The sequence below is a fragment of the Dama dama genome, chromosome 18 (genome assembly GCF_033118175.1).
Source record: "Dama dama isolate Ldn47 chromosome 18, ASM3311817v1, whole genome shotgun sequence".
Taxonomy (NCBI): Eukaryota; Metazoa; Chordata; class Mammalia; order Artiodactyla; family Cervidae; genus Dama; species Dama dama.
In genome coordinates, this window is record NC_083698.1 from 67,812,360 (window position 1) to 67,830,489 (window position 18,130).

General features: G+C 41.7%; 1 protein-coding gene across 3 annotated transcripts in view; it reads left to right on the forward strand.

Annotated features, from left to right (window-relative positions):
* The window catches only part of OSBPL3 (oxysterol binding protein like 3), a 196,018-nt gene extending 190,095 nt beyond the window's left edge, over positions 1-5,923 (forward strand). For all 3 annotated transcript variants that reach the window (XM_061165506.1, XM_061165504.1, XM_061165507.1), the window contains one exon: positions 2,246-5,923. In XM_061165506.1, coding sequence (XP_061021489.1) covers positions 2,246-2,342 — 97 coding nt within the window. In that variant the 3' untranslated portion in view covers positions 2,343-5,923. The remainder of the gene's footprint in view (positions 1-2,245) is intronic.
* The last annotated feature ends 12,207 nt before the right edge of the window (positions 5,924-18,130 follow it).

The window sequence follows — 18,130 nt, forward strand, 5'->3', positions numbered from 1 at the left end:
GAATTCCAGAAAAACATCTACTTATGCTTTGTTGACTATCCCAAAGCCTTTAACTGTGTGGATCACAACAAACTGTGGAAAGTTCTTAAAGAGATGGGAATACCAGACCACCTTACCTCCCTCCTGGGAAATCTATATGCAGGTGAGAACTGGACATGGGACAACAGACTTGTTCCAAATTGGGAAAGGAGTAGGTCAAGGCTGTATATTGTCACCCTGCTTATTTAACTTATATGCAGAGTACATCATGAGAGATGCTGGGCTGGATGAAGCACAAGCTGGAATCAAGATTGCCAGGAGAAATATCAATAACCTCAGATATACAGATGACACCACCCTTATGGCAGAAAGTGAAGAAGAACTAAAGAACCTCTTGATGAAAGTGAAAAAGGAGAGTGAAAAAGTTAGCTTAAAGCTCAACATTCAGAAAACTAAGATCATGGCATCTGGTCCCATCACTTCATGGCAAATATATGGGAAAACAGTGGAAACAGTGAGAGACTTTATTTTGGGGGGGCTCCAAAATCACTGCAGATGGTGATTGCAGCCATGAAATTAAAAGACGCTTACTCCTTGGAAGAAAAGTTACAACCAACTTAGACAGCATGTTAAAAAGCAGAGACATTACTTTGTCAACAAAGGTCCTTCTCGTCAAAGCTATGGTTTTTCCAGTGGTCGTGTATGGATGTGAGAGTTGGGCTATAAAGAAAGCTGAGCGCCGAATTGATGCTTTTGAACTGTGGTGTTAAGAGAAGACTCTTGAGAGTCCCTTGGACTGCAAGGAGATCCAGCCAGTCCATCCTAAAGGAGATCAGTCCTGGGTATTCATTGGAAGGACTGATGTTGAGGCTGAAACTCCAATACTTTGGCCACCTGATGCGAAGAGCTGACTCATTTGAAAAGACCCTGATGCTGGGAAAGATTGAGGACAGGAGGAGAAGGGGATGACAGAGGATGAGATGGTTGCATGGCATCACCGACTCAGTGGACATGGGTTTGGGTGGACTCCGGGAGTTGGTGATGGACAGGGAGGCCTGGCATGCTGCGGTTCATGGGGTTGCAAAGAGTCGGACATGACTTAACCACTGAACTGAACTGATGAAATTAAAAGAGGAGAGTGAAAAAGCTGACTTAAAATTCAACACTCAAAAAACTAAGATCATGGCATCTGGTCCCATCACTTCATGGCAAATAGATGGGGAAATAGTGGCTGACTTTATTTTTCTGGGCTCCAAAATCACTGCAGATGGTGACTGCAGCCATGAAATTAAAAGACACTTGCTGCTTGGAAGAAAAGTTATGACCAATCTAGACAGCATGTTAAAAAGCAGAAACATTACTTTGCCAACAAAGGTCCTTCTCGTCAAAGCTATGGTTTTTCCAGTGGTCATGTATGGATGTGAGAGTTGGACTGTAAAGAAAGCTGAGCACCAAAGAATTGATTCTGTGATGAATTTGAACTGTGGTGTTGGGGAAGACTCTTGAGAGTCACTTGGACTGCAAGGAGATCCAACCAGTCCATCCTAAGGGAAATCAGTCCTGAATATTCATTGGAAGGACTGAAGCTGAAGCTCCAATATTTTGGCCACCTAATGTGAAGAACTGCCTCATTAGAAGAAACCCTGATGCTGGGGAAGGATTGAAGGCAGGAGGAGAAGGGGACGACAGAGGATGAGATGGTTGGATGGCATCATTGACTCTATGGACATGAGTTTGAGCAAGCTCTGGGAGTTGGTGATGGACAGGGAAGCCTGGTGTGCTGCAGTTCATGGGGTTGCAAAGAGTCAGACATGACCGAGCGACTGGATGGAACTGAACATCTAGTCAGATAGTGAACCAAGGCTGTTAACTCTAGACTGTGATGACTTCCAATTCCTTTTCTTTTTACTGTTAATTTATTACTTGATTTGAACAGCCTGATTGATTTGCAGCATTTACATAGTCATACTCAAGGTGGTGGCTGTCATCTCAGCCATGTTTTCTGTACCACAGAGTCTTCCCTCACCTGTTTGTCTCAGAAATACCATTTCTCACAGCCTCTAAGTTCAAGAAGCCAAAGTCAGAAGTAGCTAGGCAGTCCAGTTCTGGGCCATAGGGACAGGGCGTGCAGATGCAAATGATAATGTGGACGGGCAGCAGCGGGGGAGGGGTGGAGGGCTGGACAGGGCGGAGAGGAACTGAAAAGGGAAATAGAGACTATGACAATCTTGTCAAGAGCCTTCAACAGATTCTTTCACTTCCACAGGAAATCCATTGATGACTCTTGGGTGAGCAACGGCACCTATTTGGAACTTAGGAAAGATTTTGGTTTTTCCAAACTGGACCATCCTGTCTTGTGGTGAAAGAGGAAAGAACAAGACATCTTTGTGCTTCTCCTGCGTTTGCTTTCTGAAGCCACCATCTTGTGTCTATTTAAACAATATTATCTAGAATGATCACTTGTGCTTCTTAGCTTAGCGTTGTAAGTATTTAAGTATATATTTTCTTCAGTAGGTTTCTTTACAATTTCAAATGTTATCATGATTGTTTATATGAATGTAGAACACCTTGATATTTCTTTTTATATATAAACTATTTAATAAAAATAAAAGATCGAATGTTAATGTGTGAGTAAAAAAAGAAACTTTAACACTAATTTTCCAAAGGTTAGGAAAATTCTAATTAAATTTATGCCTTATAAAATAGGTTGGAAAGAAAACCCATCTCTCCTAGGTGCATTAAGAAAAAAGAATACCTAGGGTTACTCACCCATGCATAAGCTACCCAGGTTTATTTTGGTAGCTCAGGTATATTTTTGCCTCAGACAGCTTTCGAATTGCTCACACAGAACAATTCTGCTGATGCTGGAGTCTGAAGAATACTCGTATTTGCATTTCAGTGACTGGAGAGAATGGAATAAGATTAGTGAGATGTATGTTTTTTTATAAGATTTTTTATAAGATGGGTGTGGTACCTTCTCGAAGAAGGAAACATTTGAAGTCATCTCTCCCTCTAGTTTCATTGCCTATGTGCAAAATCATACAGAGAAAGTGCTGATAATTTGAGAAATCCCTGTTTATTAATTGTCATAATGAGGTTCCAGGCAGACAGTAGGAAATTTCTCCTTAAATTCATTACAAGTTAACAAAAACTGTTTTCTCTTCCTACTCCACCCCAACCTCCCCCACTATTTGCCCACATCTCTGTTGAGTGTGAAATGACCCAATTTAGTGTTAAAATACACAGGGCATTCCACACGGCAGTTTGACTTTCCAGAAGTTTAATAAAGTAGCGGATTGTTTTAAGTAACTCAACACATTTTCCTTAAATACTGTTTTGGTATTTTCTACCTCTTAATAAGCAATGTATTTTAGACCTTGTATTAAAAAGTTTGACCATCTGCCTTATGGAAAAATGTAGAGAATTGAGTTCTTCCTTTGTGCTGTGTTCTGATAAAGCTTTAAATGTCTTCTTATCCCCTTCCTACACGTTCTTCTTAACTCATATCACTCATTTGTGAGTTTTGCAGCAGTCTTGAATGATACAGATTATAACTACCAAAAAGAGAAACTTTGCCTTTTTAAATGTTATTGCCAATTACAATAATAGAATATGTGCAGTAGTTGAATTCTGTGATCAAAGCAGTTCCAATTTCTGCCCATATTACTTTAAAACCAAAGTTTGAATTTTAAGCATCCTCTGAAGTCCATAACAATCCTATGGGATATTAATAAAATGATGTGGTAAAAAAAAATTTCTCCAGAAAACATTTTTAGATATTTAAATAACATCAAAGAGTGCTATGAATGAAAAATCAAATAAGTAATGGAAAAAAAGATTTACTGTTTTTCAGTGTCACACAAACAACTAGTTAGAGAGTATTCCATTTTCAAAATAGAGTTAAAGTGGATCAGTAGCCTTTTGGAATCTGCAAGTGACTAGCATTTTAAAATAATACACAATTCATTAAATATTGCTTTCATCCATTCCATTTTATCAAGATGTCAAGATGAACACAGTGAGAATATCATTTCCATTCCTAATGGAAATGATCAAATTCTTTGGTATGGGCTTTGTTCTTTTCTTTTCAAGCTTCTATCTGAATTCTGCTCACAGACAGGAAGAAGAGGCCTGTGGATTTTAAGGGTACTCCAGGGGAAAACAAATCTTATTTTCACAGTGTGAAGGTAAATGTAGAACTTGAGTAATACTGACTGCGGCAGAGGTTGGCTCAAAACAAGAACAAAACATGCAACCTGAATGGATGTAGCTTTGTCATGCGGTCTTTGCCAAGTCTTTAATTGTCCCAGTGCTGCTATTTCAATTGATCTTATGGTTCATTTTGTAATCACAAGGATCAAGGGACCAAATGTCACCTTTGTAGTCATTTGAGATGGGAGTGTGGATGAATTTGAATATGTATGCCAATTTTAAAACCTATTAGTACCCACCTCTATAAAGGGTTTTTCTGACATTTAAATGGCTTGGTGATACATCCTATTATAATCCTCAAATTCCCTTGAGGGGGATATAGCTCTTTTTTCCTTTAGTCTCTATTCTCAAAAGCACCTTCTCAACCTAATTTGTATCTCAAGGACGTTTTATATTCTTAAGATGAAGGAAGCAGAAACATGGTGTTGTTTGAGAACTGAGGCAGAATTGACTTTTCTGGATTTTGAATCTCCCAATTACATAATGCCAGTCCCTTCATAGCTGAAGGTACATGTTGTCACCTCTATTTTATTCCTGGTCCTCCCATCCCAAACGTCGGTGAGCTGCACAGCTGTTCTTGGAAATGGGACTATGTGCAGTCCAATTTCCCACATTACACTGCAGGTGATGTGATGCTGTCGCCCCTGCTGGCTGTCCCAAGCTGCAGGAGATGCTTTTCAGGAAGGGGCCACAGTCTCCCATGTAGCCAGGCAGATCATTTCCTCCCCAGGTCCCAAAGCCTAGGATGGTATTTCCTGGAGTCAAATGTAATAATCAAAGTCTCAGTATGGCTTCTTTCTCCATGCCATTCACCTCCTAGAGGCCAGGCTGGTTCTGGTACTAACTAAACAGACAGAGTTCACTTTAGGACAACTGTCATTAACCCCACAGAATGCCCAGACAGCCCCCAAGGCCTCATCTGCTTCCTATGGGACTCTCTGGGAGAGAAAAATAGACAAACCACTAAAAAAAAACAACAAATTTACTTCATTTGGGCTGCTGCTTTTCTCACTATTTTTAATTACTCCCAGTAAATCATTGACTTGGGCTTCAAGCACTATCCTTCTGTGTTTTCCAGATTTATGATGAGTGACCTTGTCCTGCTATTAACAATGTCAACACTAAAAGAAAAATGATAGTTTCTATTTGATTGTTGAAACTTGTAGGTCTAATCCTTATTCTGTAGGTTATATTATGCCTTCCAGCTATCATAGAATTTCCTCAGACCTTTTAGTTATGAATAGAAGCAATAAGCAGTTGTATTGACATAATTTATTTTAATGTCTTTAATTTTGATATTAACATTGGCATAACTCTATTTTTGCTACCAAATGATAGCTACTTTCATGTGCTCAATTTTCCCTACATTGTATTAATCTGTTGCTTGATGTTCGTCTCTATTTTTCTCTTTTGGAAATATAGACCATATAAGTATCTGCAAATTGCAGCAATCTGAAATGCAAACCATTTTCAGGAACTTTGGTTTTGAGGAATGCAATGATCAGAGGTTGTTAATTTATTTGTGATGATTTTATCTTTGTGTGTTACCCTCAGAGGATACTATTTTTTTTAATGGATTTTGTAAATCTCTCATCTAACTGTTTATAAGATTATTTTCTGTTTAAAATTCCAATCTTCCACCCATCCACCCAGGCCTCCCCCAAAAGCTCCGACTAATTTGCTTTTCCCCCACGTGTAGCTAGTTGACTGAATAAATAACATGGAAAAAGGCTGCCCCTGTCGTTGTGTTTCCAGGTTAATGGGCATATGTGGCTGCTGAAGGGACAGAGCAAGACTCTAGCTGAGACTCTTGAGGGAGAAACACACAACATTAACTAAAGTGATGGGGTTGGAAATAAAAAAAAATACCCCAGGACACAAAGAAGCCTGGAAACTTTGACAAAAGTTGTCATATTTTTGGTCTGAACATTTCCAAGATACACTGCAAATGTAGGTCCCCCACCACTGGGACAAGAGCCTGAGGCAGCTGGAGCTTCAGACAGCCCCCAAGAAGCCCCCTCTGTTCAATTCAGAGTGTTATGGAAATATCATTATTTTTTGTGTGTCCTAACGTGAAAAAGGAAAATGCTGACTACCCACACTAATTTAATGGCCCTGATGAATGGCTGACTCATCTCCTCCTACACCCAAGTTGTGTCCTCTGCAATACCCTGAACACCTAGCCTTCCCTGAAGTTCCATTTGATTTAGTTCACATGTTTACAGTGTCACACATACAGTGGATCGTAGAGTTACACACACAGTCTTTGCATCCCCCAAAACACTAAAGAGACAACCAGAAGCCACTCATGAACTTTTGGATCCTGGCTTAAAAGAAAAACAAGCTATCAAATACATTTTATGGACCGTTAGTGACATTTGCATCTAAGCATCATGAAATTATTGCTAACTTTCATATATGTATATTGAATTGCCTGTTGACCTGTATCAAACCTGCCATTAAAGAAAGATCAACATTATTCCAAACAACAACACTAAAGGAAATCTTAAAAGGCAACTTCAGACTATTTTAACATTGGCCATTGTTGGAATAGATATGAAAGCGTCCTAAGGTTTCAACTTGAGGAAGGCAATGAAATTTGAAAGTACAAGTTCTTGGCCTTTAGTTTATGAACTCAGCTGTATTATCTAGTAGTACTGATGGAATATCTGCATTAACATAATTAATGTCCATCAGTGACCAGCAAATCAGGACATCAGGGCCCTAGCTGGTGCCAGTCAGGAGTTTCTTATTACAGGCTAATTAGTTAGAGTTCCTTCAGGAAAGAGAAGCCAACTCTGTAGCTCAGGAGATTTTAATGAAGGGTCTACTTGGTGGGCTATTAGCAGGATTAAGGCGTATTAGCAACATTGGAGAGTTGTAACCGCCCCTGCAGAATTTGGAGCTCTGAGGAGAGGAGGGCGGTCCAGAGCTGTAGTGGAGGGACGGTCTCTGCCAGAAAATCCAACCCAGAGTCGGGAAGAACTCTCTCAACCTTGGTCTTCTCCAGCCGCCATTCTCCCTGGTGACTGAACTCAACAGGGCAGGGAGCCCCAAAGTGCAGTACTCAGGCCCCAGGACAGGAGGCGGCTCTGGGCCAAAAAAAACAAGCACTTGGACCTTATGTTCACCGTCATCTTCTCGTCTGAGATTTTGGAGGAATTTTCAGTAAGTAAATAGGCTTTGGAGCTCTTTTTTTTTTTTAACATAGAATTTGTTTTGGCTCCCAGTTATCTTCCAAGGATGAATTATGATTAACTGTGCTTTTTAAAAACTGGTTCTCTGTGATATTATTGTTGTTGTCACACTTAAAATGACTTAAAGGCAGCCTTTCTTCTTTATTAAATGCCATAGTTTAAACAGATAGCAATCTGGGAAAGACGTATCAGCTAAAGCAATGATTTTTTAATTGGCTAATGTTTGGGAATTTTACACAAACACATACACTCTCTTTCTCTTTTTCTTCCTCTGATGGTTCAGACCTCACATAGTCTGTTGACCAGCATTTGCTCACCACAAAGCAGGCACGCCACTTTCTAATGTCATGATTGTTCCAGGACTTAGAAAATGGCACGTTGGTAAGAACTGTGTGTTTCTTTTCACAGCATTTCATGCACTCCTTTTGTACTGTCTTTGGGATGTAAAGGTAGGGGCCGGGACACCTCCTAGGTAGTATAACAAAGGCCTGCAGACAGGGAGCAGGCAGCCAGTGAGATGGATGTTTTCTCTGAAAAACACTTTCTGACCCAGGAATGGTCCCAGACACTGGTGATACACAGCCTTCCTCCTTGAGAAGCTTCCAGTCTGCTGGGAGGCCAGTGGTGAGTGATTAATCGCAGAGTGTAAGCACGCCCCCGGGTGTGCTAAGAGGACGCCCAAACGGAGGGGAGCGGTGCGGTGGATGGAGAGGAGGGCGGACCTCAGAGCCGTGAGAAGGAGCGGGCTTGGCGGCCCGGAAGTCAGGGGGAGTGGGGTGAGGGGCCACGGGTGACTCACAGCTGCTCTCCGTGCCAGCCAAACTGCAGCGCCGCTCCCCAACCAGCGGCACAGTGAAATTTTTGAGATGTCACAATACGTGGTGTTTCCTCAGCCTGGAGCCATGGGACCAGGGTTGGGAGGAGGCAGGCCGCGCTTAGGCGCCCAAGCGGGCCAAGGAAATCACACCAGGGGACCCTTCTGCCTCTGCTGCAGAGTCACGTACGCCTCCGTGTCCCCCTCCGCATATATCCAAACACAGTTTAGTGAGGAAAAGGGTGGCCAAGCCTGGGAATCCTGAGAGTTTCACCATCTTTCCGGAAGTGACAGAATTGCCAGAACAGACTATCCAAATGATCAGACCAGTTTCTTTCCCTGATTTTTTACTGTGGTGAAATATATTGATACATGGCCTTCCCTGGTGGCTCAGATGATAATGAATCCATTTGCAATGCAGGAGAGGTGGGTTCTATTCCTGGGTCAGTAAGATCCCCTGGAGAAGGAAATGGTTCCCCATTCCTGTATTTTTGCCTGGAGAATGCTATGGACAGAGGAACCTGGCTGGCTACAGTTCACGGAGTCACAAAGTGTCAGTCACAACTGAGCAACCAATACACATACACACACACACATTGATACATAAAGTTTTAACATTTTACCCATTTCCCCCTAGTTTTATTGAGCTTTGTTTGATGTATGGCACCTTATAAGTTTAAGGTGTAGAGCATAATGACTTGACTTACATATCTTGTGACATGATCATTACCATAAGTTTAGTTGACATCCATTTTCTCATATAGGTACAAAAAAAGACAAAAAAAAAAAATGTTTTTTTCCTTATGACGAGAACTCTTGAGATCTACTCTGTAAACAACTTCCAATTTTACCTTACGGCAGAACTAGCTGTAGTCATCATGTTAGATATTACGTTTCCAGTAATTATAACTCAAAGCTTGTACATTTTTAAATGTAAAAGTCAGTGGCATTAAGTGCATTCATACTGTTGTGTGACCATTACCATGCTCCATCTCCAGACTCTTTTTCATCATCTCCTACTGATATTCTGTATCTATTTAGACTAAACAAAATTAAACCTTGAATTGTTTTTCTTGCTAACCATTAGGTGAAAGACTCACAAGGAAGACCACATCCTTACCCCCAAGGTGAAAGGATTAATTTTTCTCACTTCTGAGTTATAGTGTTACAGTTTTGCAAACTCACTATGGAAGCGTTACCACAGCCCTATTTAGGCAATCTCCATTTAATGGACGTGTTTATTGAGGACCAGAAGTTAAGCAGTTTGACCAAACTCTCCCAACTTCTTAATAGCAGTGAGGGAATATGATTGCATGTCTGGCATGTTTCAAAATCCAGCTCCTCTTGCTACAGAATGAGATGGAAACAGTGAGATCCCAACACCCTTTTCCCTTCCAAGTCCTTATTCTCTAATTTTAGTCCCAAAGGTCTCTGAAGCTGACATAGGGAGCTCATTGAACAGGAAAAGAACTCTGGGGTGGGACTTGGGGATTTAATTCTAGTTATTGGTAAAACTTGAATAGGTCACTTATCCACAAATCTCACATGGCCCCAACATCAAATGGACAAATTATTACTAAATTTCTCTCTGTGCTGCCAGATTGTGATCTGAAGAATAGGTAGGAACGTTCTTTGGTCAATCAGTAAATATTCATGAGCGTCAAACACATGCCAGACATAACCCCTGCCCCCGTGGAGCTTACCTACACATTGGAGAATCTACCCTAAATTATTCTTTTCTATTTTATCCTGAAAATGGGAAGTATTTGGCCACATGGAAGAATTACATTGCTTATTTAGAAAATACTGTCAGATTCTGAATCATCAAGCTTTTGTAGAATCAAAATGATCCAAGAGTGAATAATAGGCTGCAGAGTCTATTGCCTACACATTCATCCAGTCAACAATACAGGGAATACAGGAGAGATTTTGAAAATTAAGTTTCTGTTCTTGTGGAGCATAGAGTCTGGTGGGGGCAGAGGGTGAGGGCTGGAGGTGGAGACACTGAGCTCATAAACAGGCAGATGAGTGGTATGACAACTGTAAAAGTGCTGTGGAGGAAAATACTCAAAAAGAGTGGGGAGGGAAGATGACTATTTCAATACAAATACAAGTCTAAAGCAGAGATGTGTCTGGTGAGAGTGAGGAAGGAAGCCCGTGCAGGTGGAGCACTGTGAGTTGAGAGTTTGCAAACCAAAATTAGGTCAGGGAGGTACTTGGGGTCAGAAGATTTCGGTTTTTTTTGCCAAGTGGGACTAAAAGTCAATAGAGGGTTTTGGGCAGAGGAATGATATGATTTGACTTATGATTTTAAAGGGTCATCTGGCTGCCTGGAGGAGATTGCAGGGGCTACAGGTGAAAACAAGGAGCCAGTTTGGACGTTGTTGGACTCATTCAGAGAGAAATAGTGGTGGTTTGGACCAGGGTGGAAATAGTGGAGGGGGTGGGAAGCAGAAAGAAACTGGAAATACTTTGAAGATAGAATCAACAAGATTGGCCAGAGTTAAGTTTGGGATGTGGGAGGAGAGAAGTCAAGGATGAGTCCAAGGTCTGTGGCCTGAGCCACTAGAAGGGTGAAGTTTCCGTGAACTGAGATAAGGAAGACTATGGGCAGAGCAGATTTGGGTGCTCTGATGAAAAAATTAGGTGGTAACTTTTTTCCAGAGTCCTTTTAAGTAGGCAGCTGGATACAAGTGCAGTAAAGGGTAATGCATCAGGCTTGAGTTGTTCACATCCTGTACATTTGACAAAGAAAAGACTGGACCTCAACCATCTCTTGTGAGATACCCTCTAAGCCCTCGGAATACCCCTGGGACTTTTATATACCTGGGACTTTGGACCATGCTAAATAGTTTATGGTAAAAAATGTGGTTATGGTGGGGACTTTGGGCCACACTGTATCAGTCTGACCTCTGGAAGAGCTGGAAACTATCATCAGCCACATTGGTGCTCCATGCGAAAGTGACCGGCCCTGCACCAAGGCTTCCCTGGTTGACAATACTCTGAATATGTGGTCACACATATTTGATGGGGTTGCTCAAGTGAGAAATGCCAGAGAGATTTAAGACTCCTCCACCTCCTTCATGCCCACATTCATGGGCCTGAGTCCTGCCCAGTCCACCACCTGAGAAGTTCCTCTTCCTTACCCACGGCGCTGTCTCTGGCCAGCCCTTCCAGAGGTCAAACTGATACAGCATGGCCCAAAGGAAACTTGATGGTTCCTGCCTGGCCTAATGGAGCCCTGTCTACAGTCCCAGTGCCACCTCTCCATCCTCTAAGCCACAACCAGACTGGTTTTCCTAAGCTCTGGTCACATTAATCTCTTTAAAGTACATCTCTGCTCAGAACATCTCAACATGGCATGTGTGTAACACAGTGGTCACAAGTCCAGCCTTTGAGGTCAGAGACTTGAGTTTGTACCCTGGCTCTCCTGTTTCCCCTGTTCTGCCCTGGAGCTCACCCTCAAGGGGTGTTACAAGGATCACCTGCTGCTGCCATTTACTGATGGCTTACACCATGCCAATTACCACCTTTAAGGTTCCCTAAGTGTCCCCATGTCACTAAGGAGGAAATGGAGACCTAGGCTGAGGAACTTGCTTACAGTCACTGTCTCAGACTCGAAAAAGCCATGATTCAAGTGTTGCAGCCTCTAAAACAGCAGTTCTCAGGAAGTGATCTGGCACCCCTGCAACCTGTCAGTACCCATTCAAGGTGCACAAGGTCTAAAATATTTTCATAATACTATTAAGACACTATTTTCCCTTTCCACTTTCCCTCTTGAGTGTACAGAGGGATTTTCCAGAAGCTATATGACATGTGAGTGTGCAAGGTTAATGCAGAAGCAGACAAGAAGTCAGCTGTCTTCTTTTAAGCCAGACAGTCATGATATTTGCAAAAATATAAAACAATGCTATTCTTCCCTCTAATACTTTTTGTGCTAGAGATTCTGATTGTATTTATTTAAAAGTATGTTTTTATGTTAACATATAATGGTATATTATCCATAGTTTTCAGGATTAATATTTCTCAGTTTCTCAGTTTGAACTTCTAATGCAGTAAATATCAATAGATATATATAACGTACATAAATAAAAGCTCTCTGGGGTTCTCTATAATTTTTAAGAGCATACAGTCTTTAAGAGAATATTTAAACTTGAGACCAAATAGTGTAAGAGACACAGCAGTATGTTGTACATAATATATATAACTTATAGTGTCTGATGCAGAATGAGTGCTCAATAAGTTGTTTTTACTATTTTATATGGTGCTGTAAATGAATAACATGTGTACTGGCCCATGACTACTCTATGCTTCACTTCCCCCCATGCATTCTTCTCTCCTGTTTTATTCACTTGCCTATAGTCTCAGATCCCCAAGCTTTGCACAGTCTGTCCCTCTTTGAGAAGCATCTCTCCTACCACATCTATCAAACTCACCTTCTCCCTTTCAAACCTAGCTTAGGCATCTCTACCTTTTAGAAGGTGCCTGGAGCTGGGTTCTACACCCTTAACTCCCTGTCCAGGACCTTTCCATATACGTTCTGACTAGAGCAGAAAATCATGGGGACTTTGTTGATTTCCTTGGAAGAGGAAGATTTTTGTTACTGCCCATTCACTGCAGTTGAGAAAGAGGCCTTCTTCCTGGAACATAGCCATTTCCCATCACCAGAACAATAATTGCAAGAAGATCATGGCCTAGGCCAGTGCTTCCCCAAACATGGCTTAAACCCCTGCTGAGGTGTACATTAACATGCAGATTCCTTCCCCCATCCATGACCTACTGAATCACACTCCCTGAGAATATGATTTTTTGTTAAACTGTTTTTCTTTCTCTGTATTTATTTGTTTTAAAATTTTATTGGAGTATAGTTGATTTATAATGTCGATAGTTTCAGGTATATGGCAAAGTGATTCTGTTATGCATATACATATATTCATTCATTTTCAGATTCTTTACCCACATAGGTTTTGTGGTATAAGTATACTTATACTCATAAGTATTGAGTATACTTCCCTATGCTATACAGTGGGTTCTTGTTGGTTATCTATCTTATATACACTACTGTGTGCATGCAAATACCAAGCTCTTAATTTATTCTCCACACCCCCACCATGTTTCCCCTTGGGTAACCATAAGGTTTTTTTTTTTAATCTGTGAGTCGGTTTCTGTTTCGTAAATAAGTTCACATGTACCATTTAAAAAATTATACTCCATATATGAGTAATATCATATGATATTTGTCTTTATCTATCAGAGAAGCCAGTGGCAAGCCACTGCAGTACTCTTGCCTGGGAAATCCCATGGATGGAGGAGCCTGGTAGGCTATGTAGTCTGTGAGGTCGCCAAGAGTCGGACAAGACTGAGCAACTTCACTTTCACTTTTCACTTTCATGCATTGGAGAAGGAAACAGCAACCCACTCCAGTGTTCTTGCCTGGAGAGTCCCAGGGATGGCGGAGCCTGGTGGGCTGCTGTCTCTGGGGTTGCACAGAGTTGGACATGACTAATGTGATTTAGCAGCAACTTCACTTAGTATGATAATCTCTAGGTCCATCCATGTTGCTGCAAATGTCATTATTTCATTCTTTTTTATGGTTGAGTAAATATTCTATTATACATATATATATGTACCACATCTTCCTATCCATTCCTCTGTCAATAGAAAATATGATTTTTTTTAATAACAAAGTCTTATTTTGATTTGGTGATTCTTACATGTACAAGGTCTGAGAATCATGAGTTTGAGTAAACTCTGGGAGTTGGTGATGGACAGGGAGGCCTGGTGTGCTGCAGTTCATGGGGTCGCAAAGAGTCAGACATGACTGAGTGACTGAATTAAACTGTAGTGCTGTCCATTAGGGAGACAATGATGACTAAGAATTTTACTACAGTGAGAAAGGAAATAACTTACAGTGAATACTTATCATGCAGGTGATGTTGGACTTGGTTTGAATGGGCATTTTTAGGCAGGGAAAGGCAGCAAAGCTATTTGAGACAAGGAGAACATCATGTATAATGGAAAAGAAGCCTGAAATTGTGTGGCAAAGACAGAGAAAGGCATAAAACCATCTGTATCCTACCTTTGATGTTATGTACAACCAAGAAACTTCGGGGATATTAATTTGTTTATTTAGCTGCTATGTGCTGGATGGTAAGCATGAGCTTCCCAGCCATCAGAGATAGATTTGTGCGTTTTGGACTACAAATCAATAAACTGATTTCCTGATTTGTAAACTGACCTTTTGATTAAGGTGAATCAATACCCCCAAGGGCTTCCCTGGTGGCTCAGATGGTAAAGAATCTACCTGCAATGCAGTAGACCCAGGTTTGATACCTAGGTTGGGAAGATTCCCCTGGAGAAGAAAATGGCAACCCATTTCAGCATTCTTATCTGGGAAATTCCATGGACAGAGGAGCCTAGCAGGCTACGGTCCATGGGGTCACAAAAAGTCAGACACGACTGAGCAACTAAGCCCTTAACACCCCAGAATGTGTCAGGTGGCAAAATTCTAATTTTGTTTTCTAATACAGTTTTTAATCTGTAACACTGGGGACTTAAATGTGAGAGGTGCCTTTGGAGACCAGCCAGAGAAGAGCCAGCTGACCTCATAGTGTCTTGTAGTGGACACTATAGTATACTTTCCAAAACTATCATTTTGTCCTCCTTCCTGCTGACAGGAAGCACTTTGATTCTGTTCAGATACAGACAACCTTGTATTTGAAGGGAAGCCAAGCCCCATCCCTGGCCGTAGCGTCTCAATCAGACTAAACCTATGCGGCAGTTCCTCCTCTTCCCAGTGACTGACTTAGGAATGAACTTGGAATGATGAGATGGGGGAAAAAGTCTTCTGGCAGCTTGAGACATGCCTTCCAGTCTCACAAAGGGACTAAGAAGAGGGTCATTTCCTTTCCAGCCCTGAATAGTTGTGCGAATTGTTTCTGTAGTCAACCTGAAACCAGGAAGAGGCAAATCTGAGGCCAATACCAGGGGGCTGAGGATGGCAGAGAGAAAAGGCAGAGTCTGCCCTGTAGATGACGTCACTGAGTCTCTGAGTCAGCCATCCTGGAACCTCTCTACCTGTACACTTCTTAACATGTGAGATGACAAGTATCCTTATTTGTTAGGTTATTTTAGGGCGGTTTTTTTTTCCAGCCAAATGCACACTAATGGCACCCCACTGACACACAACATACTATTGGGTTGGCCAAAAAGTTTGTTCATATTCTATGGAAAAACCCAAACAAACTTCCTGGCCACCTCCACACTTAATCACTCCCCTAACCTGGGAACTGAAATTAAGGTGTCACAGGGAATGTTGTAGCAGCCTTACTGCTGAGCCTCTAGAAACTGAGATATATGTATGCAACTAGAAGATGATTCAGAATCCCACCTACTTCTGTCGATAAGATTATCTTCTCCTGTGCAGGGACAGATTAATCCCCCTCCTGGGCACCTCTCTGTTGCTACCTCTGCCACTCTGCAGTTATCCACAAGTTTGTTGTTGGGTGACCTTTTCTCTCTCATGGCTTCTGTTTGCTCATAGTTTCTGCTGCCTAATTTTTCTCTGGATATCTTTCAGCTTCTGCAACAGACAATCTATCTGCGTTTCAATTTTTCTAGAAAAGGGTCACAGCCCAGTCATATCAGTCAGTCATGTCATCCATTGCTGACAACGCTATAAGTTGACTGCACTTGGGTCCTAGGTCCAGCCCGATTCTACCTGGTGGAGCCCTAGGTGCACGGTCACATGGTACGGTGTGCCAATTTATGCAGAAAGTACCATGAGGGAAGGAATTGTGGAGTATGGGGAGCATCATGAAATGTTATCTGTTCCGTATTAGGGCAGCTTGCCAGATGTCCTGTCTATACGCATTCTCCTTTTATTCCAAAATCATAGAAGCTCTGGCCGGATGTATGTTTACCCAGCTAATGACACTTCCCAGACTCCTGCTAGTATAGGAGGAGTATGGCCAAGTGACTGTATTCTGATTCAAATACTGTAAGTAGAAGTGTTACGTGCAGTTTCTGGAATGTGCCTTTAGAATGAAAGGTACGTGTCATCCCCCTCCTGGTCTCTCTTCCTGTTGGCTACACGTGGAAAGAAGGATGAAAACAGGAGCAGCTTTCTTACACCTCAAGATGGAAACAGCATGTCTGGCAAACCAGCAAGATCTATGGACACTGGGACCTAACACTTAGAGTCACCAGCTTGTCTTACTTTGCCCAGGACCATTTGGGTTTTAGCATTGAAAATTCTGCAAACCAAGGACCGATCCTAGACAAACTGGACAGTTAGTCACCCCACACAATCAAGCTACTACACCAACTCTGGACCATCTACTTAAATTCTTGTTAGAAAGTAAAAACCAACCAAAAACAAAACCCAAACCATTTTCTTAGTTTGCATCACCCTATCCTGTCTTCTATTCCATACAGATACATTTGGTCTAAAGAGCCTTATTGACCATGGTTTTGTTGTTGTTCAGCCTGACATCTGATGCTGAGGTCTAGACCTCCTCAGGCGGGCTTCTAAACCCCATTGTCAGGGCTGCCACATGTGGGTTCCCATTATAATGGAGGCTCCTGAAGAGGCTGAGACCTAGTTGAATCCTAGCTCTAACCTGGTTCCTCTCCTTGGAGCTCCCAAACACACAGAAACATAAATACACACGTAAACACACATAAAAACACACATACACCCACACAAACAGGCACACACATCCACACATGCACACACACTGTCTCTCCTCTCTCTCCTCTTTCTCTCTTTCTCTCTCTCCCCACTCTCCCCCAGCTCCACCTCTTTTTTTCATACCGAGTCTTTTAGAGGAAGCCTTTATGGGGAACAGATGGGAAGCTGGAGTAGATTCAAGGGCAAAATACAGTTTCTTTTCCTTTTTTGAAATCACACAATACATGTTCCTTGAAAAAAAAAATTAGAAAATGGAGTTTGGTTTCATAAACTTTTTTTAAAAAGCAAACTAAATGAGAACAAAAAATATAACCCATTAGGATTTAATCCCCTTTGGACACACCAAGTGACCCCACTCTCATATCAAAGGGCACGGACTTATCTGATTATGGGCGGAGAGGGGAAGGTGCAGGAGAGGGAGGAGGAGTTTCTTGGAAGCAGAGGCGTTCAGGCTCATTGGCAAAATATGGCCTTGCTTCTCCAGGAAGTCGCCTGCAACAATGGCCCCACCAAGAGTCAGTGACTCTCTCCATGTCTGTTTTCTCCAGGAGAGCCTTAGTTTCAAATATCCTACCTTCTGTCCCTAAGAGCCATCTAACACCAAACTTTCAGTAGTTCAGTTCCTCAGCTCCATTTCCTACACTGCTTCCTGCTCCCTGAAGCCATGCTAAAAGCCTGGGTCAGGCCATGGGTATGGGTTTTGTTCAGCTGATAGGCAAGGCCACATTTTGAGGTTTTTGACTATGTGGGCACTTTGAGGGTGTCCAAATTTTGTTGATTAGTTAAAAAAATGTTTTTTTCATTTTCTCATTTATCCTGAAGAGTTCAACTTGTGTAGGGAAGCCAACTGTGTTATTTTCCATAAAAGTTTTTTTTTTTTTTTTAAATTTCTATTCATGGTGGATGTTTATGTTCATTTTTTAATCATAAAAGTAATGTGAGTGATAGTTGCTCAGTCATGCCTGACTCTTTGCAACCCCATGGACTGTAGCCTGCCAGGCTCCTCTGTTCATGGAATTCTCCAGGCAAGATTACTGGAGTGGGTTGCCATTTCCTTCTCCAGGGGATCCTCCTGACCCAGGGATGCTGCATTGCAGGAGAGTCTTTACCATCTGAGCCACCAGGGAAGCCTACTATTATTAAGAGACATTTCTAAGTATAAAGACAGGTCACCTTAAAAGCTATCAGCAGATATATGCTTGACTTTATCTTATAATCTATACATTACTTTTACCA